Source organism: Cutaneotrichosporon oleaginosum, assembly GCF_008065305.1.
Source record: "Cutaneotrichosporon oleaginosum strain ATCC 20508 chromosome Unknown ATCC20508_contig02, whole genome shotgun sequence".
NCBI classification, from domain to species: Eukaryota; Fungi; Basidiomycota; class Tremellomycetes; order Trichosporonales; family Trichosporonaceae; genus Cutaneotrichosporon; species Cutaneotrichosporon oleaginosum.
In genome coordinates, this window is record NW_027072171.1 from 2,765,152 (window position 1) to 2,789,185 (window position 24,034).

General features: G+C 59.1%; 10 protein-coding genes across 10 annotated transcripts; 4 read left to right on the forward strand and 6 right to left on the reverse strand.

Annotated features, from left to right (window-relative positions):
- Nucleotides 1-193: 193 nt before the first annotated feature.
- COLE_02784 (uncharacterized protein) lies at nt 194-810 on the forward strand (the record flags this gene model as incomplete). Its single annotated transcript, XM_018423425.2, has 2 exons — nt 194-468; nt 765-810. The coding sequence occupies 2 exons, from the start codon at nt 194-196 to the stop codon at nt 808-810; spliced, it is 321 nt and encodes a 106-aa protein (XP_018278270.1).
- A 327-nt stretch (nt 811-1,137) lies between these two features.
- On the reverse strand, nt 1,138-1,640 carry COLE_02785 (uncharacterized protein; the record flags this gene model as incomplete). Its single annotated transcript, XM_018423426.2, has 4 exons — nt 1,138-1,263; nt 1,389-1,491; nt 1,527-1,590; nt 1,622-1,640. 4 exons carry the CDS (start codon nt 1,638-1,640, stop codon nt 1,138-1,140), a joined length of 312 nt encoding a protein of 103 aa, XP_018278271.1.
- A 226-nt stretch (nt 1,641-1,866) lies between these two features.
- Nucleotides 1,867-2,172, forward strand: COLE_02786 (uncharacterized protein; the record flags this gene model as incomplete). Its single annotated transcript, XM_065626232.1, has 2 exons — nt 1,867-1,995; nt 2,170-2,172. 2 exons carry the CDS (start codon nt 1,867-1,869, stop codon nt 2,170-2,172), a joined length of 132 nt encoding a protein of 43 aa, XP_065482501.1.
- Nucleotides 2,173-2,503: 331 nt separating this feature from the next.
- COLE_02787 (uncharacterized protein) lies at nt 2,504-3,755 on the reverse strand (the record flags this gene model as incomplete). Its single annotated transcript, XM_018426187.2, has 3 exons — nt 2,504-2,905; nt 3,307-3,606; nt 3,645-3,755. 3 exons carry the CDS (start codon nt 3,753-3,755, stop codon nt 2,504-2,506), a joined length of 813 nt encoding a protein of 270 aa, XP_018278273.2.
- A 1,844-nt stretch (nt 3,756-5,599) lies between these two features.
- Nucleotides 5,600-7,104, forward strand: COLE_02788 (uncharacterized protein; the record flags this gene model as incomplete). The annotated part of the gene is made up of 3 exons (XM_065626233.1): nt 5,600-6,061; nt 6,097-6,510; nt 6,544-7,104. The coding sequence occupies 3 exons, from the start codon at nt 5,600-5,602 to the stop codon at nt 7,102-7,104; spliced, it is 1,437 nt and encodes a 478-aa protein (XP_065482502.1).
- Nucleotides 7,105-7,566: 462 nt separating this feature from the next.
- On the reverse strand, nt 7,567-8,730 carry COLE_02789 (uncharacterized protein; the record flags this gene model as incomplete). Its single annotated transcript, XM_018419292.2, has 5 exons — nt 7,567-7,743; nt 7,777-7,899; nt 7,933-8,340; nt 8,373-8,475; nt 8,510-8,730. 5 exons carry the CDS (start codon nt 8,728-8,730, stop codon nt 7,567-7,569), a joined length of 1,032 nt encoding a protein of 343 aa, XP_018278275.1.
- Nucleotides 8,731-8,735: 5 nt separating this feature from the next.
- Nucleotides 8,736-10,385, reverse strand: COLE_02790 (uncharacterized protein; the record flags this gene model as incomplete). Its single annotated transcript, XM_018419291.2, has 3 exons — nt 8,736-9,473; nt 9,509-9,653; nt 9,697-10,385. 3 exons carry the CDS (start codon nt 10,383-10,385, stop codon nt 8,736-8,738), a joined length of 1,572 nt encoding a protein of 523 aa, XP_018278276.1.
- A 383-nt stretch (nt 10,386-10,768) lies between these two features.
- Nucleotides 10,769-11,953, reverse strand: COLE_02791 (uncharacterized protein; the record flags this gene model as incomplete). Its single annotated transcript, XM_018424991.1, has 7 exons — nt 10,769-10,864; nt 10,910-11,052; nt 11,101-11,220; nt 11,419-11,524; nt 11,573-11,635; nt 11,672-11,801; nt 11,835-11,953. 7 exons carry the CDS (start codon nt 11,951-11,953, stop codon nt 10,769-10,771), a joined length of 777 nt encoding a protein of 258 aa, XP_018278277.1.
- A 1,817-nt stretch (nt 11,954-13,770) lies between these two features.
- On the reverse strand, nt 13,771-15,534 carry COLE_02792 (uncharacterized protein; the record flags this gene model as incomplete). The annotated part of the gene is made up of 4 exons (XM_018423427.2): nt 13,771-15,005; nt 15,041-15,094; nt 15,127-15,229; nt 15,265-15,534. 4 exons carry the CDS (start codon nt 15,532-15,534, stop codon nt 13,771-13,773), a joined length of 1,662 nt encoding a protein of 553 aa, XP_018278278.1.
- Nucleotides 15,535-18,515: 2,981 nt separating this feature from the next.
- Nucleotides 18,516-22,026, forward strand: COLE_02793 (uncharacterized protein; the record flags this gene model as incomplete). Its single annotated transcript, XM_065626234.1, has 4 exons — nt 18,516-18,849; nt 19,064-20,146; nt 20,216-20,347; nt 20,411-22,026. The coding sequence occupies 4 exons, from the start codon at nt 18,516-18,518 to the stop codon at nt 22,024-22,026; spliced, it is 3,165 nt and encodes a 1,054-aa protein (XP_065482503.1).
- Nucleotides 22,027-24,034: the final 2,008 nt, after the last annotated feature.

Consider the following 24,034-nt stretch of genomic DNA (forward strand, 5'->3'; position numbering starts at 1 on the left):
TGTCGTACAACATCGCCGGCAAGGCCATCAAGGTGAGCATGTGAGAGAGCGCGCTGACAGCAGAACGAGTACATGTGAGTGTGGGAGGTGGTTCGGCTAGATTCGGAGTTGTGGTCCGAGATTCAGAGCCGAGGCGCTGGCTCGGAGCACCAGGATTAGCGCCAGCGAGCGCGCGCGACGGCGATGCCGGGAAATGAGGCTCATTGGAGCGGGCAGCGGGTGTCCCGCTACGCTTGCTCGGTCCTCAGATGCGCATCGCCATTATCGCGATCCGACCCCGGCCATCTCGCACCACGCTCGAGCCAAGATCCATACTGATGCCAGCGCCATCGGCACGATCCTCTCGACGATCGGCATTGCCGTGGCTGCCTCGGGCGGCGGCGACAAGAAGGCTGCGTCGACCTCGGCCCCTCCCCCTGTCAAGGAGGACTCTTCGATCAACACTGGCAACTCGGAGGAGGACGAGTTGTGAGTCAGGACGTGGAGAGATGGACACGTGTCCGGCCTTGGAGCTTGAGGCGTGTGTCAGGAGAGGAGCGGCGTGGACGAGCACTCTGGACATGCGGATCGCAGTGGACGGTTGTCGATGAGTGCCACTGTGGACTCGTGCTGGTGTGGAGGCTTGGTATCTTGATGCTGGCCACACGTCCCCTCTGTTAAACCTCTCGCTCGCGGTCGCCTTCACCGCGCTCCAGCTGCTCCCCTGTCATGTCCAGGCGTGCTGGCCGCGTGCACTGCTGCCCTGAGTGCCCCGCTAACCGCAGCATCCGCTCATTCGTTGCTGAGGCTGAGAAGGAGGGCTCGCACTAGAAACAAGTTGATGCATAAGCATAGCAGCCGGGATTGTTGTCCTTGGAATGTTGACTTGATCGTGTCACATGTGTGTCTGATGGCAGCAAAGGTTGTGTGGCCTTGCGGAGGACACCGAGGAGCCGGATTGCCCATGCGTTCCGTCGGGCTCAGCTGCGGCCCACGTCTTCCTCTCTCGTGCCATCCCCCCACACCAGGTTCCCGCGGGAATCTGCACAATAGCGGCCGTCGCCCAGCTACCTCCTGCTCCCACACATAGCCAGTCATTTACATGGCGGCTTACAAAGGACAAGCAAACGCGAAGTGCGGCAAGATGCCAAGGAGAAATTACGCGCCGAAGCCGTAGAGCGTGCGGCCCTGGCGCTTGAGGGCGTACACGACGTCGAGCGAAGTGACGGTCTTGCGCTTAGCGTGCTCGGTGTAGGTGACCGAGTCGCGAATGACATTCTCGAGCTGGGCGTGAGCGGCCAGGGCCGGCGCGCGGAGAAGCGGAGCGAGCGGGGGGAAGGAAGAAGCGGAGGCGGGGTGGGAAAACGGGGCTTCCTCAAGTCCCCAGACCCCGCAGAGTCAATACTCACGAACATCTTCAGCACACCGCGGGTCTCCTCGTAGATGAGCCCCGAGATACGCTTGACGCCGCCACGGCGAGCAAGGCGGCGGATGGCGGGCTTAGTGATACCCCTGGTATCAGCACCTCGGAGATGCGGAGTACGCACTGGATGTTGTCACGGAGGACCTTGCGGTGCCGCTTCGCGCCGCCCTTGCCGAGGCCCTTGCCGCCTGCTGTCAGCTCGCTCGGGGTAGTGCGCACCCTTGCCGCGTCCAGACATCTGGAGTCAGCGCGGTGTAATTCGGTGCTCACAATGTAGTTGAGTAAGTAGAGTAGAGCAGAGGTAGAGGGAGAGGCAGAGAAGACAAGAGAGCACAATAGCGATATGGCGACAAGAGTGACTGATGATGCACCTCCACCGATTTGCTTCCGCACCTCACCGCATCTGAATCTCGGACTTGTACTTTTCGGTGTGCCGTGCGGCACGTCCAGGATCATCATACACCATGTTCGCGCTCGCTCGGCCATTGCTCGCACGTACCGGCCTCCGCGCGTTCTCGAGCACGCCCGTGGCGCAGCTTCTCAAGAGCCACTCCGGCGCGAAGAAGCGGTTCCGCCTGACCGGTGGGGGAGTTGTAAGTTGCCGGCGCACCCGGCAGCAGTGTTCTGACGGCAGTACAAGCGCGTACGTGGATTCGTGGGTGTGTCCATGGTCATGGGCACGGCGTGCTCTTGCCCCTGCCCAGTCGTCTGGAGCAAGGCAGACGCGACCCAACGGCGCAGACACCCGGCTTTCGCAAGCGCATCACTGACCCCAGGCCCAGGCCGGCAAGCAGCACCTCAACACCGGGTTCTCCGGGACGCGGATCGCTCGTCTCGGCAAGACGGCGTACACGACGCCAACGCAGACCAAGACGATCCGCCGCCTCCTCGCCGGACGCAAGTAGACGCTACACACCACCCATGCATAGATATCCGCTCGAGGTGGTCGGGGGCTGCTGCGCAGCGGGACGCTGGCTGCAGGGAGAATCGCGGCGACAACTGGTAACAGAACCTTCTTCCATGCGTTGGCTGACAGACTGACTATGGCATCGTAACAACAGACGCATCGGCTTCTGCTTTCTCATACGCCTCCCTCATGGCTCACGTCGCCCTCCAGCATCCCCTTCTAGATGAAGCCGTCGCGCTGCACCGTGTACAGGTCAAAGTAACGACCCTTGCGCTTGATGAGCTCCTCTCATGCGTGCCGCTCTCAACGATGGCGCCGTGCTCGAGCAGGATGATGCGCTGCGCACGCCCTACCGTCTGCATGCGGTGTGAGACGTAGATGGTCGTCGTGCGGTGTCCCTCCTGAGCGCTCGAGAGGCTGTGCAGCGCCCTGAACAGGTCGGCCTCCGCCTCCGGGTCAAGATTGGAACTGGGCTGCTGTGAGCTTGAACGCGGGCTGCTCACCTCGTCGAACATCACCATGTCGGCGTGCGGGGCAGCCATGAACGCGCGCGCAAGCGCCACGCGCTGCCACTGACCGCCACTGAGAGCGGTTAACTGTGGTCAGCGAGCTAGGTTGGAGGCTAACATTATCGGTGCAGCGGGAGGCCTTGTACAGCTGCTTGCGCATGGCTCGAGCGTTTCCGGTACTCGACAGAGCGCAAATGATGTGAACGATGTGTTCGAAGTAAGAGCGTAGCCTAATGGTGCGCTTTTCCTCGACTGTACTCGTCTCACTTTCGTCTTCCGACAGGACAGGCTCGTCACCACTAGCTGTGGATGCGCTGCTCGTCTTCGCACTCGCGTCCTCGGTGCCGGCTTTGGATTCACTCGTCTTTTCTCCACAGAGTGCCGTTTCGCCAGAGCTCGAATCACTTCCGCATCCACCCTTGCGACGGGTGCGGCGCGGGGCGTCGGGGAGAAAGACCTTTGTAGGGATTATGGTATGGGATGAGCACAGCGTCCAGTCCAATCTGTTTGGCGACTGCCGAGGCTCCACCGCGCTCAAGAGCCTTCTTCAAAGCTTCGTCGTCGTGCAAAAGGGAAGTTGATCCGAGGCCGACGTTTTCGCGCAGGGTAAGACTGTAGCGCTGAAAGTCCTGCATCACCACCGCGGTTGGCGCGTAAATGCCCCTCATGTCGTAATCGCTGATGTGGGTGTTGTTGACATGAACATCACCATGAAGGCCTTCATGCCCATCATACAGGCCAAGGAGCACCTTGAGAAGTGTAGACTTGCCTGATCCGTTTGAGCCGACCTGGATAGGGTGAGCGCCTGCAGAACTCACCACCTCACGATAGCGACCGTCTCGCCGGGCGCGATGCGAAGGCTGACGTTCTTCAGCGACGGCTTGCGCTTGTCCGCTCCAGGGTAGCTAAATGTCACGTTTCGAAGCTCTAACTCCATCCCACCACCAGGGCAACGCCGTGTTTCGTAGTCGTACTTCATATGGGAGCCTTTGGGCCGCAGTGAATGGACATGGCAAGCATGGAAAGCAGCGGCTCCGAACCTTGTTGGTGAGCATGAAACGGCAATGAGAAGCTCACATTTGGTTGATGAACTCCTCCGTCGTCCATAGCAGATATGAGATGGTGCTCAACGTTATGGACAGCGAGCCTGTCAGAAGATTCATGGAGGCAAGAGAGAGGGATGCCGGGGCGCAGCGCGTCACGATGAGAACCTGTGGCGTCAGCTTAGATCAGGAGACTGCTAGCTACATAACACGCCGAGTTGATGGCATGGCGAACAGTGTTGTTGGCGATCATGACAGCATGGTCTCAAGGCGAGTCCCCTTCGTCTGTTTCATTAAGGTCTTGTCGGCCTTGTCGTATTCGGAGAGGATCCAATCTTCTGGTCGATAAATCAAGGCCTCAGACTCCTCGTCAGCAAAAAGAACCCCCTCCCACGTACTTTATGACACGGCGATGTTGCCACATGGGGGAACGTTGCCTTGCGTTTAATTCTCTCGCCCCGCTCAGATGCAGTCTGCCGGAGGCGCAAAGCCCGACGGTCGCTCCAGCGACTGAGAAGGAGGGTGGCAAAAACGGGCCCGAGTGACGTTGCCAGGACGAATGCATTGCCGGCGCAAAATATTCTTCCACCCGTGCTAAGGATGCGATGAAGAATGACTGTATTCAGCACCGGGGCATCGGCCGGGCTTACTTGCTTTGCTGCAGAGATTGGAGGCAAAATTGACGATGTCTGGGAAGGGATCCTCCTCCGACCCCAGGTTGTCCGCGCGAGTGAACACCACACTATCGGACCATTAACTGTCGGGACCATCATGGATAGGACTGGCATCCGACTTGAGATGGCCATGCCCGTCCCTGTTATTCCCGTCAGAACCGAGGGCCTCGTCAGCCGCGACTAGAGGGATGTTTCCACTAGACTGAGAATTACCTTTGGCCGAACAGACAATTACTGCGGGACTGTCAGTGGTGTCGGGCGCGTCGAGGCGACGACGACGCAGCTCCCATATTTTGGTCCCACTGGCGTCAGGTGGAGTAAAGGTGACCATGAATGAGTGGAAGGCCAGAGTTGAGACAAGTGATACAACATGAAAACAGGAAATCATCTTATACAATGGAAACGAACTGAGAAGCTCAAGGGGAGCGGCCTTTTCCGGAGCGAGGCCGATGCACTCGGCCTTGCTGGAGTCGCCCTGCTTTGAAGTGCGACCGTGAGAAGTTTTATAAGCGTCGCAGGTGCGAAGAGCGCGGGTCAGACATGTCTCAGGGGGTGGAAGGAGCGTGTGAAGATTGCGGTTCAAGCATGTATCAGTGGGCAGAGGAGCGTGTAAAGAGTGCAGAAAGTCTAGCCCGTTGTTCTCATTTAACGCAGCTTCACCATTGCTGTTGCTTATTGGGATAGATTACTCTCCTGTTAGTAGACAAGTGTGTTGATTAGGATGACGTCAACGATGTCATCGTCAAATTGCTACCCAACTGACCTTGGACGGCGCGACAACGACGACAGCCGATATCCTGATGCCTGTTCTGCGCTCGACAGTCGCTCGACCATGCTTGCAAAACGACAAGAGGGCGCATTTTGGGGTGGAATACTCTGGTGCCGCTGGTGCCGATGGAGCAATGTCCTTCCGGCCCACGCATGATCAGTCGCTTGTCCAGCGCCTCGCCACTCGCGCTGATCCACCTCCACCTTGCATCACCTGGCACACGTCCTCTTCCTTCGACACTAACCACTCACCACGTCCTCCGTCGTCTTCGCACATCCACTCCCGACGCACCACAATGCGCGTCGCCGTCGTGGGCTGTCTCCACGGCTCATTCGCCGAGCTCTACCGCACCCTGCCCCCCGTGGATCTCGTGCTATGCTGCGGCGACCTGCAGGCCTTTCGCAACGCTTCCGATATGGAGTCTTGCCACCTGCTTCCAGACCAGCGCAAGCTGGGCAGTTTCCACAAGTACTACGCTGCTCCCCGCGACATCCCTCTCACTATTGTCGTAGGAGGAAACCATGAAGCGAGCAACTACCTCGGCGAGCTCTTCTACGGCGGCTGGCTCGCTCACAACATCTACTACCTTGGAGTGGCGGGCAGCGTGATGGTTAACGGTCTGCGCATCGCGGGCGCCAGCGGCATCTACAGGAAGGGTACGGAGGGCTGTGGATACTTCGAGCGCGTCCCCCTGTCCGAAAAGAGACTTCACACCATCTACCACATCCGCAAATGGAATGAGGAGCGCCTCAGGTTTGTAAGTTGCCCCATGAACGCGCTCACCAGCTCTCGGACGTAGACATCTTTCTCTCCCACGACTGGCCCGCCGAAATCATTAAGCATGGTGACTGGAAGAGACTGTTCAGGTTTTCACCCCAATTCAAGCCCTTGGTCTCCTCGGGCAAGCTCGGCGCCCCACCACTTATGCGCATCCTCGACGCCACTCGCCCGAGGTACTGGTTCGCTGCGCACCGGCACATCAAGTTTCCAGCCGTCAAGACTCACCCTCCTAAAGCAGCGAAGGGGGAGAGAGGCCACGAACAAGACCCCACACCCGCGGCGTGGCTGAGCACTCACACCATCTATCGAAACCCGCCCCCAGGCCGTGATCTGTTGAATACACCGCCACAACCCGGCCACCGGGCAACGCGATTTCTGGCTCTTTCCAAGCCTAGCGATGACGGTTGGACGGGCGCGTGGCAGGTGGTGGGGCTCCTTCTCAATGCGAGCTGATAACAGGTACTCGACATTTCAGCGCCCTCTGAAGCGTTACCCCCAGCTCTCACCTTTGACTACGAGTGGCTCGCGATCACCAAAGGCGCCCACCCGATCCCCACAAACTGCGATCCTCTCGCACGCGACGCTGAAGGGGGCCTACCCTCGATGCTTCCGGACAACTTCGAGGAACGCACTCTTGCAATTCTTAATGCCTTGGTCGACCCCCGCTTCTCGGGACCCATCTCAGACATCCAGACCTTCGCTAAGACTGCGCCAGCCGCGGGCGGAGGCGCGCCTCTAGCCCACTACACGAATCCGCAGACGACAGCGTTTTGTGCCATGCTTGGCATCGAGGACCTCACGAACCCACCTCCGATGCAGCACCCGCTCCCGCCTCGGCCCCAGACAGGCGGCGACGGCGATAGCTGGCACTACCACGACGGGGCCAGCAAGGGCTGCAGCTGTACTAGCGGACCCGGTGATACTGATGGTTGGCGTCCTATCGGGAGCGACGGTCACAGCCGCAACACTGGCGACGATTATTACCGGCCCCACGACACCTACATCCCGGAGGACTACTAAGAGCGGCCATCACCCCGCGACAAGTGTACACTAAGCCCTTCGCATCACCAGGCCCACTTCTCAGCCCGATAGCCGAACTGTGCACTAAAACCCGACTCCTAGCGAGCTTGGCCATGTATTGGCACCACCGTATGTACGATCGAAACCACCAACACAACCACGCTTGCGCTCGTCGTTGATTGATTCAGAGGGCTTAACGGCACGATAACCTTCCACCAGTGTGTGTCTGTGCAGATAAACGTGTAATTAACCGTACATAATCAACTATGAGATCTGAACCGCGTCTCGGTAACTGACCGACGTGAGCGACGTGAGCGCCGTGTTGAGCGTTGAAAATGGCAAGTGCCGCTCAGTTTGCAGACGCAGACGAAAACGCAATAAACCTCCGATAATACCCCCGCCAGTTTGCCACTGCATTCCGCCACTGCTCAATGCATACTTCAAAACGTCGAATGCACAAGATCAAGCTCCAATTTCCGCGTGCGAGCCAAGCTCGTCAACCTCGGCCTTCTCCGCGTCGCTGACGTCTGCTCCCTCATTGCTATCGTCCACGAACGCCTTGCTCTGCAGCTCCCAGAAGCGAAAGAACCTGCCGCGGAGCGCGAGGAGCTCGGCGTGCGTACCCAGCTCGACAATGCGCTGCTGTCAGCGCCACATGTACCGCACACCCACTCCTTTCTCCATGAACGCAATCTGGTCGGCGCGGCGCACGCTCGCGAGGCGGTGCGAGACGAAGATGGTCGTGGTGCGCCCGCTCTTCCGCGACAGCGACGAGATGCGCTCCATCAGATCGTGCTGCGATCAGCGAATTCTCAAGCCAGGACATACCTCGGCGACAGGGTCCAGACTCGCGGTCGGCTCATCGTACACACAAAGATCGACACCGCCCGCGATCTCGGTCTTGAGGAAGGCGCGGCCAATGGCAATGCGCTGCCACTGCCCGCGGCTGAGGGAGGCCGCGGGACGCCGCCGCACATCTCCTTCCTCCTCCAGATCCTCCTCATCGGCTTTCATAGCCTCGGCAGCGTCCGAGGGGTTCAGGAGGCGGTCGAAACCCCCGAGTTCCTGCGACAGACCTTCGACGCCCCCAATCTTGGCGGCGGCCATGAGCGCTGTGTCATCATCGAAGCGCTCAACATCCCCGACGCCGATGTTGAAACGCAGCGACTCAGGGAACTTGGCGTGCTCCTGGAAGCAGCAGCTCATGCGGTTAAAGAGCGTTGAGGGCTGATATTGCTGCCGTTAGCTTTCCCCTCGTCTTGACCCACGTCAATTGCGAGCCCGTTGATTTTCAGATTGCCCGTCGTCCCCTCCATTCCCATCAGGCCCAGGAGCAGCCGCAGCAGCGTCGTCTTGCCCGAGCCGTTGAAACTCGGAAATCAGCACAACCGTGGGCAAGACGTACCCGACGATAGCCAGAGTCGTGCCAGGCTCAACGGTGAGGTTGATGTCGTGCAGAGTAGGCTCCTGGCAGCCGCTGTAAGTAAAATGCAGACCCTTCGCCTCGATGCGCATGCCGACATCGTCTCGTCGCGTCTCATAGTCGATGAAGTCACCATTCTCCTGTGACTGGAGGAGGTCGAGGGCGGCGCAGTACGCCAGTGCCGAGAATCCACCACGGAACATATTGCTCAGGCAGTATCTTTCGTAACCAAACCCGTTAGCGTACTTTCTAGTGACCCATTGGCTGGCATCATCGGTAACCTTGGCAGTGCTGAGGCGCAGAGCGACTGCCGGGTGAATGACAATTGCGATCTATTGTTAGGTATCTCGTATGTCTCTCTCACCTTTGTCAGCGTTGGAACCAGTTCCAACAGGATACGTAAAGCAGAATCGATGCCTTTGCGCCAGCTGAAAGTGTCGGGAGTGCTAATAGCCTTCACCTTTTCCGTCAAAGCCTCCCAGGAGGGGCTGAGGCGCCGCCCGATTTGGAAGAGGTTTACCTCTTGACGGTAATCAGCACCCCCTGCGATTTGAAAGAGAGCTTGACGACGGTGATCGAGCTTATTGCGCTCCTTACGCTCCACACGGGCCAGCTCAGTGTCCGTTGAGGATGACGAAATACAGTACTGCATGAGCACGATGGCCATGCTGGCGACAACGGGGGTGGCGTTGCCGCTGAAGAGCAGGACGATGATAAGCTGCAGTTGCGTGAGGGATTCAATGACTTCCCCAATAAACAAACAGGAAACGCGCAGGACATCGGCGGCAGTTGAATGAGGTGTTTTTGAGTTGCTGATCGATGAAAATGCCGTAAAAGGTTCAGAATCTCGGAGGAGCGTTCTCAGTAGCTTATCGTTTCCTTGCGGCACTGTCAACCGAAGGTACAGGTTGAAAATCGTACTCCGCGACGACTCGTCGATCAAAGTCTGAGTTAACACGGCCACTCAAAGGGTGAACTAACCCTCAGCTCGACTGTATCTGCTGTATAGCGCTGGGCAAGGAGTTCCTGAATAGACGACAAGAACCTGCACAGGACGAGGGGGAGGAGCCCCCATGAAATGCGTTGCTCCTCGATAGCACATAGGAGTGCATACTGGCCCCAGGATCTGAATGCAGTAAGCCCACGTCCGTGGACATGACGCCACTCACCGTAAAGCGTCGCTTATGCCCGTCAAGACCTGTCCTGCGAGTTGCCTTGCCGCGAGGTACATCGCCCGCTGATTGGCAGTGAACCAAGCCCATGCACGAGGCAGGGCCCAGCACGCAAAGTCAAGCATGATAGCGACGTTGTGCCACGTGAGCAAGTCATGGGGATCGCTGACCTCGTAGGCGTCGCGGGTAGCCAGCCACATACGCGCAAGGACAGGATAGTTGTCGTACTCTGCATCGAGCTCGATCGTGGAGAAGCGCAGCTTAGGCTCGTGCGGCAACCGCGGGCGGGGACTGCCGACTTTGATAGGTTTAACGGGCCGGTCACTCTTAGGCCAAACAGTGCCAGGATAAGAACCGGGAAAGGGGGGAGGGCATTCACCGCGCGGCAATGCTTCGGTGGCGTCAAGCCCCTTTCCCGCACAGACTGCAGCCTCGTCGGTGGTGTCCTCGATAGAGTGCCAGACGGTTGGAGTCGGTGGTGGTGTGGACTGGATGTGGAAACCCGGGGCGTGATCAGCGTCTTTGGCGTCGGTGGCAAGGGAGGAGCCAGAGTTGGGCTTGTCGGCAGGCGAAGCGGACTCGGCGGAGGAAAGATTGGACTGCGATAATGCTGTGCAAAGAGATTTGCCAGCTTCCGCTGAGAGCTGAGTTGGCAGTTTGCCACCGTTCACAGAAACTTGGATCATTGCTCAACTGGGCAGGCGGAGGATGATGAGCATTGAGTGAGAGGACAAGTCGAGTGGAAGAGGAAGTGGGAGAAGTCAAGGGAGATGTGTGATCCTCTCCTTTTTAAGGGGACCATGGGGAGACGGATATTGGTGGTGGCTGGACGGTGCGAGTCGATCACGTCGAGACGTAAACAAAGACGCAAATTGGGTCGCGGCAGATTGACGTCTTACAAGAAATTGCTTCCACAATTCAGCACTTGAGACACGAGCGGCAGCTGAATCCGCTTGATTCATTCCTCCCAGTAGCGACGCACACGCCTCCGATTCACCGAGCGCCTGTGCGCGCGATCCTTCCATTCCCGGGCCGAATTTCGCGGAGCTGGCGCAGAAGATACATGAGTCTAGTCGTCGAACGCCGACTTTTGGATGTTGTACATCTCGGCGTATCGTCCGTCGAGCGCCATGAGCTCTGTGTGAGTCCCATACTCGACAATCCGCTGGACGTTAGCGAGTCACAATCCCGCGATCCACGACTGCCCTACCCCTTGATCTACGAAAGCAATCTTTGATGCCTTCTTGACGGTGGCAAACCGATGCGAGATAAGGATGCAAGTTGTCGAGCCCTTCTCGCCGAGATTGGACAGCGAGTGGACTGTCTCAAACAGCTCCTTCTCCGTACGAGCGTCTGCGGCGTCAATTACCTGCGAGGGGAATACTATCCTCTGGCACGTACCGAGAGACGCCGAAGGCTCGTCCAATATGATCAGGTCGGTCTCACCGTGCCGCATGAAGGCGCGTGACAGCGCAATGCGTTGCCACTGGCCACCGCTGAGCCCGGTTGGAGCGTTCATGTCTGGGGTCGGATTGGCATCATCCAACTCCTCGCCTTCGATACCAGTCGTCGCCAAGCCCTCCGAGCCCTCCTCAGTCGCAAGCGTCACGTCGCCACTTAGGCTTTCCGACGCTGCAGCCGACGATGCATCCCGCGTGGCAACCTCGCCCGGCGGCGTAACTGCTTTGCTACCCATCATCTTCGCCGGGTACTTCGGACGTCCCCTTTTGGAGTTGGATAGCGGCCGCTCCAAACCCCCTATCCCTTTCACTAAAGCGGACGCGCCGCCGCGGGCGAGCGCGCCGTTCAACGCCTCGTCATTATGCTGGAGTATATTAGCTGCGAAGGTCAAGGCCAAGAAATCATCACGAACCATTTTCCTCGTGTCACCGAAACCGACGTTTTGCCTAACTGTAAGGTCGTATCGGTCATAGTCCTAGAAAGGTGAGTAGCAGAACGCGATGCTGCTCACCTGGAACAAACACGACATGCGCGCATGCAAAGTCACGGAGTCATAGTCCTCGAACGGAATGCCGTTGACGAGCAGCGTTCCCGAGTGACTATGTAGCCCGAGCAACGCGCGCACAAGTGTCGTTTTGCCACTGCAGTCAGCCTTATAAGGTTGAGGCTCTCACCCTCCGTTGAATCCGACGACGGCGAGCGACTCTCCTGGCTCCACCGTGATGTTGATGCCTTGTAAAACGGGCGTGACCCCGTCGTACGACAGTCCGAGATTACGTGCCTCAATGCGCATCCCTCCTCGCTTGCGGTGCTCCTCGTAGTTGACTTGTGGCCCTGACTTCGCTGGTCCCTCCTGCGACTCGAACATGGCTGCGAGGAAAAAGGGCAACTGCCAGGTGACACTGAGCTTCCACTTCACGCTGCTGAGAACAGCGTGCATACGCTCGGCGCTGGCGCGGTGAAGGTGAATGGCGCCGAGCGTCAACGTGGACGGGATGGCATGCACAGCGAGTAATACCTGCCGTCAGTGTTTTCCAAAGCCGCTCGACGAACGTAGAAAGCGTTTGTAATCAACTCGCTTATGCCGGTGCGGCCGACGTCGAACCAAAACGCCGGATCGTACGTCCAGTTCATGCGCTCTGGGCTGCGGTTCAACTGGTCCCACCGGGTGAGGATGTATGGCTTAAGGTTGAAGAGAATCAGCTCCTCGCGATGCCGACCTTGAGAAAACTCTCGCAGGGTGCGCAGTTCTGTCTGGACGAGGGTGTCGGGCTCGCCCACACGGTACCAATAGGGAGGGAAGATGGATAACAGTTTGTCGCAGACAAAGTCAAAGCACATAGGCGCGAGGGAGAGACCAATGAGTATGGAGTTGCCGGTGGTGAAGCTTGAGCCACGCATCGCAGTTCTGAGTGTGCCGATCATGATAGAGGTCTGAAGGCCAAGCGCGATCATGGAAGATACGAGCTCGCCAGCTGCGCTAACCATAGACCAAGAATCGTGTGGAGGACAATCGATTCCGCTCATGTGTTGGAAGCCCGCGAAGACGCTGGCCTCGTCCACCTGGAATTAGCTGACGTTTTGGCAAGGCCAGTGGCACTGACAACTTCTGTGAATGTCGCGTCGTCACCTTGGATCATCATTGTCTCGTTGAGCTTTGCACTGATGTATAGGCGCTCCAGATGGTACCGGGAGAACGAGCTCATGAAGGTATGGCAAGACGCGAACACATCACGACACGTGTAGCTGAGCACCTCGAGTGCGATCGCCGTGGCGGCAACGCGCAACGCGTCCGCCCACGACGAGGGGGGGCCGGCGAAGCTCTTCTCGACCAGATCGAGCATTTGAGCTGACCCCCACATCCTGGTGTCAGTGGGGCGCAGAAGTGCAGCCAAGGAGGGGCCATGCACAAGAACTCACGCCGCAGCGGGCACCACACCCTCCGCAACAACAGAGAGGAGATACAACAGCGACGGAAGCGCGAGCACACCGCGATACTGGAAGATCAGGCGAGCCGTCCTGGGCCCTAAGAGCCGAAGAAGGTCGACCCCGATCTTGAAGTTGCGCCAGGTGATCTTCCGCGCCTCCCCAGTAAGCTCCAGCTCAACATCGCCGTCTGGGGTGGTCGCCTTCTCGACTACGCGGCTCTGGAGCCAAAGGCGCGTAACGACAGGCAGGTGGTCGTATTTGGGTGGGAGGGTGAATGAGGTGAGTAAACGGAGGCCGACTTGGTTTGGGAGAGAGCGCAATGCTGCATTGTCGTCGGGCTCGTCTGTCCCTCGGCTTCGTCGGCGACGCCGCAGGGTTGTCAACTGGCTGGGTCCTGCGGCCGGTGGATCGAGGATATCGAGCTCGACGGCCGCCATATGATGTAGGACTAGAATGCAGACGAAGCGAAAGGAACGGGATCACCATGTCCATGTTATGACGCAGTCGGTCACTTGAGCGGGATCAGAAGTGGCAGTGTGGGTTTCTTGCCACCCATTTGACATCGATTTCATCACCTCTCCTTCATAACCCCATGCATCATGCATCCTACACACGCGTACTCTGCTCTCGTCGCTGACTTCTCTCAAACGGACTGGACCGTGCACAGTCTCACTCTCTCCGCTAGAAACCGCCCGCCAAGAGCTTGGCCGCCTTGCGCTCGTCGAGCGCTCGTCCTTGCCGCCTTTGAGGCGGGCGATGGCCAGGCGCAGCGTACATACTCTGCGCCATCGGCGCGCCACCGAGCGGATCAACGTTGCCAGGAGTAGACGGGGTAGACGGAGTGGCCGCGCGGACGCCCGCGGACTGGGAACGCGGACCAGGCTCCACGGGCGGGGGAAGGTACATGGATTGGGACATGCCTGGTTGCCGAGGTGCGGGCGCAAAGGCAGCCTGTGTCGGAGTGTGCACTGGTGGGGACATCAGAGGGCCTGTCCTCGTGGGAGTAGTAGGCGTAGCGGGGTTCGCGAGAACGGGACCGGTAACACGCGCCAGATCCGGCTTGAGCGCTTCCAGCTCGCGAAGAACGGATCGATTAAAGATGATGTTCATGCGTGCATGCTCGAGGAGGGCGACGGCGACATCCTCATGAGCATTGCGCGAGTGTGTGCGCAGTGCAGTGTGGAGGTGGGCCGATATTGCGTTGAGATTGTTTGTGAGACGGCTCTCAATCGCGTTTGCCTCCTCCATTTCAGCGATGGCATCGTCGACCTTTTGGGGGTTGATATTCGAGCTGCCCTTCATGCGCTCTACATTGCGGCGCTTCGTGATGGCCGTCTTGGTGGCACTGTGCGAGTCCTCTAGGATCTGCGTGCGCTGCGCAAGGGCATCGCGCGCTGCTCGCGCATTCGTCGACTGGTACGCCAGCGTGTCGTTCAAGATGACATTGTCGCTTGTGATCTGCTGCCCCGCCATCCCGCTTATCTGCTCGTACGCCCGCCCCATCTTGCGTTCTGCTGCTGCGAGGTTCATGTCGGACTCGTCTGTGGCCAAGCCTATGAGTTTAGCTCCAACGTCCGCCTGCGCGGCAGCAAGGGTCTTGCGCGCTTTGCTGAGATTGCCGACGCTGCCGGCTGCAGCCACCCACGCAGGCTCGAGACGCTCCAGCGTCGTACGGGCACTCATAATCTCATCATCCTCGTCCAATGGACCCCGCCGCACTACCTTGGACAGTGCGGCGGTAAGCACCGAAGTTGCCGCTGCGCCTGTCGTCTGCTTCCGCGCTGACGGCGGTGGAATTGGATTGTACCCAAAGTCGGACTCGATGAAGCTACGCAGCTCGTCCTCCTTCTGCAGCTGAGGGTCGTCTGCAACGCGACTGAACCAGCGCTGGAGGACTATCCTCACAAGACGGTCGTCTAGGGTTAGCTGTGTCGCTTTGTGAGTGCCTCACCTTCCTCGTCTGTTGCCGCCGACGTGTGGGGAAGAGGGAGGGCAGGGATGATCGCTGGGGTCAGCTTCGGTGCACGACCAACGGACTTTGTGGACAACAGAGCTGGAGCTGCTCTGCAAAGCGTTGAAACTCGACGTACGATCGCTGCATGTTGCGATACAGCGACGTGCGAAAGTTGGGAAGGTTGGTCTAGATGTCAACTACGCCCTCGCACTTGCACCCACGCTGGCATCGAAGCGAATGAGAAGATCTTTCCGGTTTCGTTCAAGAGCGGCGATGCGGACACGGAGGTAGGGAGGGGGCTTCTCCTTCTTGCTGAGCTCGGCGGAGGGGCTCATGAGGGCCTGACCTGGGTCGCCGTAGACCTGGGGATCGCGTATGAAGGTGGATGGTGAAGCCTGGGGGGCGCGGGAAGGGGAGGAGATGGGAGGCGATATGGGTGCTGGAGCTTCTGATGCCCAGCCTTGGTTGACGTCCTGCGCCAGTGGGTCCATGGTCGGCTGCGTGCTTGCGGGGAGGGAGAACGAGAGAGATGTTGAGCACAAGCCTAGGAATAGATGCAGGATGGTGGCGTGTCGGTCGGTCCCCTCGCATTGGAGAGTGACGTTCACGAGCCTTGGCCTCGGACAGTCGGCCGTCGCCACAGGCGGCCAACTCGCGTAATGTTACGTAAAAGCATTAATCACGTGATAGTTGTGCCTGAAGCCGAGCTCTCGCCCAGCCCCTATGGTGTAATGGTAACACGTGAGTCTCATAATCTCTAGCCCTCAGTTCGATTCTGAGTGGGGGCACTGGCTTTTTGGGAAGTTCAGCTGCGCACAAGCCCGAAGGATCTGCATATGGGGTACGGCGTGTCGACCGACCCTCCACTGGCCACCAGGTTGGACATGACTTCTGCGTTCTCAAAACGCAACGCAGCAAAGCAGCCTTCTCTCGCTTGCACTTCTGCGATTCCGTCTCACCTGCATCAGCACCCTCCTCGTTGCTTCCAATTGCTTGTTCTCCTCTCTCGATTCCAAGTCTACCGGCATGCCCATGGCTCGTGCTGAGCGCTGGCGCTTCTCCCAGCTGAATCCCCTTAAGGTAGCAGTGCTGCACGCTCTCGACCGCGAGCACTCCTGTCGCGCATTACTGTACAAGTTTCTCCTTCTCCTAAGAGCTACTGGTTCGTCCGTCCTCCGTCGTCGTTTCACAGCGACAACAAAACCTCTCCCGAGAGGAGAGTTCTGTTCCTTCCCCTTACGCACAATTCCTCCCCCCCCCCAAATATCCCACTGTCCCGCTTTCCCAGGTACGCTTCCCCTCCTCTTCACGTGCGCACGCGCCGGATACCACATGACTGCGATACACGCATTCATGGACAGCCAGTAGATGCTGGTGCAGTGGTGCTCTTGACCCGGTTGGACACTACGATTTCAACGCAGAAGATATGATGCGAACAGTGCACTACCAGCCATCCCTCCATCCCTGCCCCTGCCTCTGCGGACTGACTCGGGTCCGCGTTGGTCGTGTGACCTTGGGCGACCCTTCTGCCATGCCGATCGCGCAACACCTGTGCCTCAATGATCGCCGCCACGCGCCACACCCATCACATCACATCACGCTCTGTCATGAAACGCGTCCTTTGGATTCTGGAATCCAACCGAGCTCCTGGAAGGCGCAGAATGTCCATGAGACAGCAGAGCAAATGCCCAACGCGCTGACGTAAGGACCGCCGGCAGATCGCGGCCTAGAGTCATCCTGTCGCCTGAGAGGGGCGCGCACCAATTCACCGGCCGGCAAGACACGGCGTTGGCCACGAGATCACTCGAAGCAGCGACGACAAAATGTGTCTCGGTTAGCAAGGAACTGACTGCCCTCGTGTGATTTCCTTGGCGCCCATTCCTACACAAATGGTGTTACACAGATCACGGAGGCATTCACTGATGCCGAAACGAGTCGAAAGACGGTCATGATGTCTCTTATCGCGGGTGTCCTCTCTGTGCTCGCTATCATCTGAACCAAACCCGCGATGGCGCAACCACGCAACGGCCGGCCACAAGCGTTATCTTTAGCGAGTGCAGATCACCCGTTAGATCGCAAGATCCGGTCCGGGCCGTAACGATGCGCGATTCTTTCCTCATGGGGACATTCGTTCGCGAGGCGAGCACTTCTTGGCATTCCGCTAGAACGCCAAGAAATCAGCTCTCTGCCTGGCTTGTCATGCTCTGGTCTCGGACAACCATCCAGCGTACCCCGCATTGTCACCAATGCCGCCGGCCCCAGACTCAAGGCACCTCCCCCACCTCCATTCACATACACAGTGCAGTAACCGCGGATGGCCCAACGTAACGGGACGTCACACGGAACGCGGGGACCAACACACCAACGTGGGGGAAACAAGCTTCTCCACTCGAGGCACTGCACGCGCCTCCAGGTGGGCTACGGTAAGCGGGCACGGTCATCGCTGATCAGCGCCATCGGCGATCCGGGCGGGCGTTGTGCACAGAGGCTGTGGTTGTGAGTTCGAGTTTGAGACGCCAGCAGCAACGCACAGCGCGACATCATTCTCGCCTCGCTCGCTTCCGTCGCGACGTGATAATGGGGTTTATGCTACCGACGGCGATTACCCATCGGCCCACCGCATACGCACGGCCCGGAGGCCGGCGGGCCCTCGTCACCCTCGGTCGCGATTGCGCGACGCAAACCAGTTGCGGTGCTGGGGGCACAGCGGAGCAACTGCGAGCGCTCAGGGTTCGGCGACAGCGCGGAGTGCCGTCCGACGATGTGCCGTTCACGCTGAGATAAGTGAAATCTCGGTGCCGGGCCCCGAGCTGCCCGAGGCGCCAAGCGACGGTGGTCGCGAGCTCGAACAGAGCAGTCGTGCCGGAAGGGCCCGGCGGCGTGCCTGGCGTTTGCCGAGCACCGAGGTCAGGGACAAGGCTTGGCGCATCAAGGTGGACGCCTTGGCAGGTGGATGATGAGCGCTCAGCCTCTGTTGTTATGCCTTTTTCGGACAGATGGGCAGATGACGTCGGGGCAGCGGCCACTTTTCGTGTCCGGACCGTTGTGGTGCTCTCCTCCTGCACCTCTGCTCCCTCCCTCTCACCTTTCCCCACGTACGTATTTTGCGTACCTCCTCCTCCCACTCCACCGGCAGACCGGTCATGTGGAGAACATGAGGACAGGGTACGACATCGATAGGGCGCCAGAGCTTGTCCAGGCAAGGTAGGCGCGCAGGGGGGCCGATGAGTGCCCCTGGCTATGAGCGGGGAAAATGTGGCGCCAAGGACAGATAGCCACTTGTAAGGTGGAAGTCCACCCACGTTGATGATGGCCCGACGACTGTCTGCGCAGCAGCTGAGTCTTGGCGCTAGGTATTCCGCCGCGAGCCCCTCCGCCGACGCCGAAGGTGGCCCGCTGCCCCAGCCAAGGTATTATATAAATGGACGCAGACTTTCCCCACGTTCCTTCTTCTTCTCCACAACTTTGTATCATGACATTGGAGAAGCACGCCACTTCCTCAACAGCATACACAACCCACCCTCCCAAAGCCGAAGATGGTTTCAACAAGCAAGAGGCAGTAGCCAATGGCTCAGCCGGCAACGGCGCCGCCAAAGCCTTCGGCCCCCTCTCCTTCGCACCACACACTGCCGAGCCCTCCAAGGTCCTCTCAGCGCTCGAGTCCAACCAGAACAATGGTCTCAGCGACGACGAGGCTGCGAAGCGTCTTCTCGAGTACGGCCCCAACCGTATCAAGCCTCCTAAGAAGCCCTCTATCTGGGGCATCTGTCTCCGACAGGTCGGAAATGCCATGACTCTGGTTCTCAGTAAGTACAAAAATTCTTCGATATCTTGTTCAGATCCGCATCACACGCCCCCATCCCGTGCGGAGGTCATGGCGGTGGTGATGGTGATAGTAACGTCACTGGTGGCTGCAATAGCGCCGTCAGTCGCTTTGCTCCACCATTCCCTCTCCCGTCCTCCCCAGGCCATGTGACCCTCCACAATCCCCCGTTGAGAATCGTCCCTGACAGCTCCCAGTCGCCGCAATGGCAGTTTCTTTTGGCACCCTCGACTGGATCTCTGGTGGCGTCATTGCCGCCCTGGTTATTCTCAACGTCACGGTCGGCACCTACACTGAGTGGGAGGCCGAGAAGACTGTCGCCTCGCTCGAGAGCGTTGGCGCTCCCCAGGCCACTGTCGTTCGTCACTCGTCCACGCAGACCGTTACCAAGACCATCGCGGTCGAGGAGGTCGTTCCCGGAGACATTATCCTCGTGAAGAACGGCGACATCATCCCCGCCGACGGCCGCGTCCTCGATGGCGTCTCCAACCTGGAGTGCGACGAGGCGTTCCTCACCGGCGAGTCGCTTCCAGTTGCCAAGCAGTCCGAGCCCGTCGACGATGAGAACTGCCCCGTGGGCGACCGTGTTTCTATGGTCTTCTCTGGATCTCAGGTTACTAAAGGCCGTGCGTTCTGCGTGATCACCGCCACTGCTATGGACACCGAGATCGGCAAGATCGCTTCCGCTCTCCAGAACAAGGCCGAGCGCACTGAGACCGGCTTTGCTCGTCACTGGCACAAGTTTTTGGTCCTCCTCGGTCTCCGCGACACGACCCCACTCCAGATCAAGCTCAACCAGATCGCCTACATCCTCCTCGGCGGAGCTGTTGTCATTGCCATCGTTGTCGTCGCCTCGACCGGCTTCCGCGACGTCCCGATGTCGATCGCGACTTACGCTGTGGCTGCTGCCGTCTCGATTCTTCCCGCGTCCCTGATCGCCGTCGTCTCCCTCACCCTCGCCCGTGCTTCGACTGACCTTGCCAAGCGTAACGCTCTCGTGCGCCGCATGGATGCCATCGAGGCTCTCGCTGGTGTCTCCAACGTCTGCTCGGACAAGACCGGTACCCTGACTGTTGGCCGTATGGTCGTGCGCAAGATGTGGGTCCCCGCTGCCGACGCTCGTGACAACGACGCCGCTCCCACCGACACTGCCAAGGGCCAGACCTACTCGTTCGAGACTGGCTCGGACCCCTTCTATCCCCGTGGTGACATTATTCCCGACGACGAGCCCCTCGTCCCCTCTGGCACTTACGCTATCAACCGCACTGAGGTCCACGACGGTGAGGACATGGACAAGATCGACGTTGCCGAGATGGAGCACGGTCTCCGCGACATGGCTCTGTGCGCTGCTCTCTGCAACCAGGCTACTCTTTCCCGCCCGCCTGACGACAACTCTGGCTGGGAGGCCAACGGTGACCCCACTGAGATCGCTCTCCAGGTATCCGCCCACAAGCTCGGCTATGGCAAGCCCGTCCTCACCGGTATGCACAAGCTCCACCCCGTCGCGTCGGGCGGCACTGCTCGCCGCTCCTCGCTCTTCCCCGGCGGCAACCTCGCCCACGGCCAGTTCACCCAGATCGTTGAGCACCCCTTCGACTCGACCGTCAAGCGCATGTCCATCGCTTACCGTTTCACTCCCGCTACCTCGAACCTCAAGCCCAAGGTCGTCTGCCTCATGAAGGGCGCCGTCGAGCGTGTTCTCGACCGCTGCACCAAGGTCCGCGACCAGCCCCTCACCGAGGAGCGCGTGGCCGACATTATGAAGAAGGTCGACGCTCTTGCCTCGTACGGTCTCCGTGTCCTCGCTCTCTGCGGCAAGTTTGAGCCCATCGAGAACCTCGACCGCCTCACCACGATGCCCCGCGAGGAGTTCGAGGGCGGCTTCTCGTTCCTTGGTCTCGTCGGTATCTTCGACCCTCCCCGCAAGGAGTCGGCTGGTGCCGTCGCCGACTGCCACCGTGCTGGTATCACTCCCCGTATGCTTACCGGTGACCACCCCGCTACCGCCACCGCTATTGCTCTCCAGATTGGTATTCTTGACCGCGCCTACGCCAAGACCGACGTCATGACCGGCCAGCAGTTCGACGCTCTCAGCAATGCCGAGGTTGATGCTCTCGAGGACCTTCCGCTTGTTGTCGCTCGCTGCGCTCCCGAGACCAAGGTCCGCATGGTCGACGCCATCCACCGCCGCAAAGAGTCTACGGTCATGACTGGTGACGGTGTCAACGACTCGCCCGCCCTCAAGCGTGCCGACGTCGGTGTTGCCATGGGTACCGGTTCCGATGTCGCCAAGCAGGCCGCCCGTATCGTTCTTACCGACGACAACTTCGCCTCGTGCATTCGTGCTATTCGCAAGGGCCGCTCGGTCTTCAAGAACCTTACCAAGTTCCTGCTGTACCTCCTTTCGGGTAACGTTGCTGAAATCATCGTCTTGATGATCGGTCTCGCCTTCAAGGATGAGCAGAACCGTTCCGTCTTCCCGCTTTCGCCTGTCGCCGCCCTCTGGATCAACACCCTTGCCGCCGGTCCCCCCGCTCTCGCCCTTGGTCTTGAGCCCACCGCCCCCGACGCCATGGAGCAGCAGCCCGAGGCCTTCCACCAGATTTTCACTCTCGAGTTCTACACCGACCTCTTCTTCTACGGTTTCCTCATCGGTGCGCTCTCGCTCGTCAACTTCGTGATCGTCCTTTGGGGCTACTTCCCTGGCGACCTGGGCTACGACTGCAACGAGAAGTCGTCGGCCAACGGGACCCAGTGTGACCACGTTTACCTCGCCCGTGCGACCTGCTTCTCAACTCTTGTTATTATCCTCATGATCCACGCCCTCGAGTGCAAGCACATGATGCGCGGCATGTTCCAGATCAACCTCATGGACAACAAGGTCCTTCTGTGGTGCGTTGTCGTTCTCGCCCTCTCGACCTTCCCCATCGTCTACATCCCCGTCATCAACGACAAGGTCTTCATGATCGACGGTCTCAAGTGGGAGTGGGGCATTGTCTTCGGCATGATCTTCGTCTACCTCGCCGCGACCGAGGCCTACAAGTGGTGCAAGCGTATCTATTTCCGCCGCAAGGAGGCCCACCGCGTGCGCCCCAACAAGCACTTCCCGGAGCACGACAAGTCGCTCCGCATCGAGCGCACCATGGACCCTACGGTCTAATCTACCCCCACCACTCCGCATCGTGGGCGTCGGCTCGCCGGCCCCACCGCATCGCGCACTCGCGCGCACATGGGCACCACTGCCTCGCGCGCCCACGCCGCGCCGCACCGAGGACAATACCCCCATCGTCATCAACTTAAATACTATATCTCTACCACCTAGTTTTGGCATTTGGAAACATCAATCGCATATACCGCATCGTTGTACATCGCATTGCTGCAGCCTGGCGAACTGGCGGCTTTAGAGCTTAGACGGCCTAGAGTTGTGTTGCGAGCTTGGCGCAGTTGTAGTAGTGTCTGAGTATGAAAATGTTTGCACTGCAAGTTAGAGTGTGAGCTCTCTCATCGGGGACGTCGCAGCTCCTTCTCAGACGTGCTACAAACCCAATACTGGTCACGTTATTGCCCATAAACACGTTTCTGAACGCACGAAACGAAAATCCACAGCACAGTCAGCGCTCGACAATGACTGCGATTTGGACAACAAATCGTTATCAAACGTGCTTGTTCGCCCTCCCTGGTCCCTCTCAACTAGTCGTGTCATCAACCCTGACTGCGCCACAGTAAGACTGTCCCTGCCTAACCTAACCCTGGCTCGGCGCTCGTCGCTACGACGGCGCCCGCAATTGTTTATGTGGCGTGATGATGGCGGCCTGCAACGACTCTTGGTGGGCATATTAGTCGGCACGCGCAGTCCATGGTTCCTCCTCAAATTCGAAGTGCCACCGCTAATAAGGTTGCCTTGAGGTCGTTGAGGTCGTTCACAGTCTGCGCCAAGCCCATTCGCGCCTGGACCCCACCGTTCAAGGGCGGAGAAGTCGTGTAGACGCTACATAATGCAAACATGTATCACTCGGATCAAAGGTGGTACTGATAGGCACGCGGTACGCGCCATCCCGGGCATGCCGGGCGGCGCGCGACAAGCCGATGTCAGTGAGAGTCCTACCGCGGATTTACGGGCACGTTGTGTCCTTGCTCAACGCGTCGGATCTGGACACATGCTCAGGCTCATCACATGCCTCACCTCCGGGCATTCCAGCTTCGGGCCATAAGCCAGAGACGTGTCGCCAATGCCGCCAATGCCGCCGGCATCGTCCTCTGCTTCTTCGGACCAGGATCCGGGAGCGGAAGACACCCGGTTGGGTGAGCCGCGATCAATGATCCCGAGCGACTGACACCCGACTCGGCGACCGCGTTTGACTTGACATCCACGGACCGTACATGTACGCGCGTACACCCTACGCTCCGGCACCTGTGTAATGAGCCTTGCCGCACTGTGAGAGCTTCCGGTGGGCAGTGTGTTACTGGTGTGCGGACGCGACCGTGCGCGGAGCCGTGCCCCGTGGATACCTGAGAAATCACCTGAAAATCAATTGAGCTTGACATTCCAATCGCTCTCGCGGCCTCTGGGCCCAAGACACCGCGTTCAAACGGAAATGCAGTAAGCTCTGGGCTAAACCGTAGAATCGCACTCTTGAGGAGGCCCACTTCGCCCCCGGATTGGAAGTGTTCTGCTGTATGTATCTTCCAAATGCGGAAGTCATCTCTCAGCTATCCGCCACCTCCACCCTTCATCCGCTAACCCGCGCGCCTCGGCCTTGGCCAGACTCCGCCCGCACGGCCGCGCACGGGCCAACAGTTACTCCGTCTGGAGTCGTGTTGATGGCGTTGCATGGCGAGCGGAGTGAGAGAGCCGGAGCATGGCTCGGAACATGATGATCGGCGACGCGCGCCAATGAGCGGCGGGGATAGTGGGCGATTAGTGGAGTGATTTCCAGGCACGCCACGTGCCGACGCGCCGTCATGATCGACTTTGCGTTTGTGTGCCCGACATCCTGCAACAAGTCTGCAGCATCTACAGCTACCCGTGTCGTCGTCTCGAGTCTCTTCCTCATCGCTGCTCACACACTCACTATCGCCCTAATCTGACGCTCAGATCATCTTAGCATCAGCAACCGCGCCGCAGGCCTGATCGACCCCCTTGCAACTGCTGTTCCGCATCACCTGCT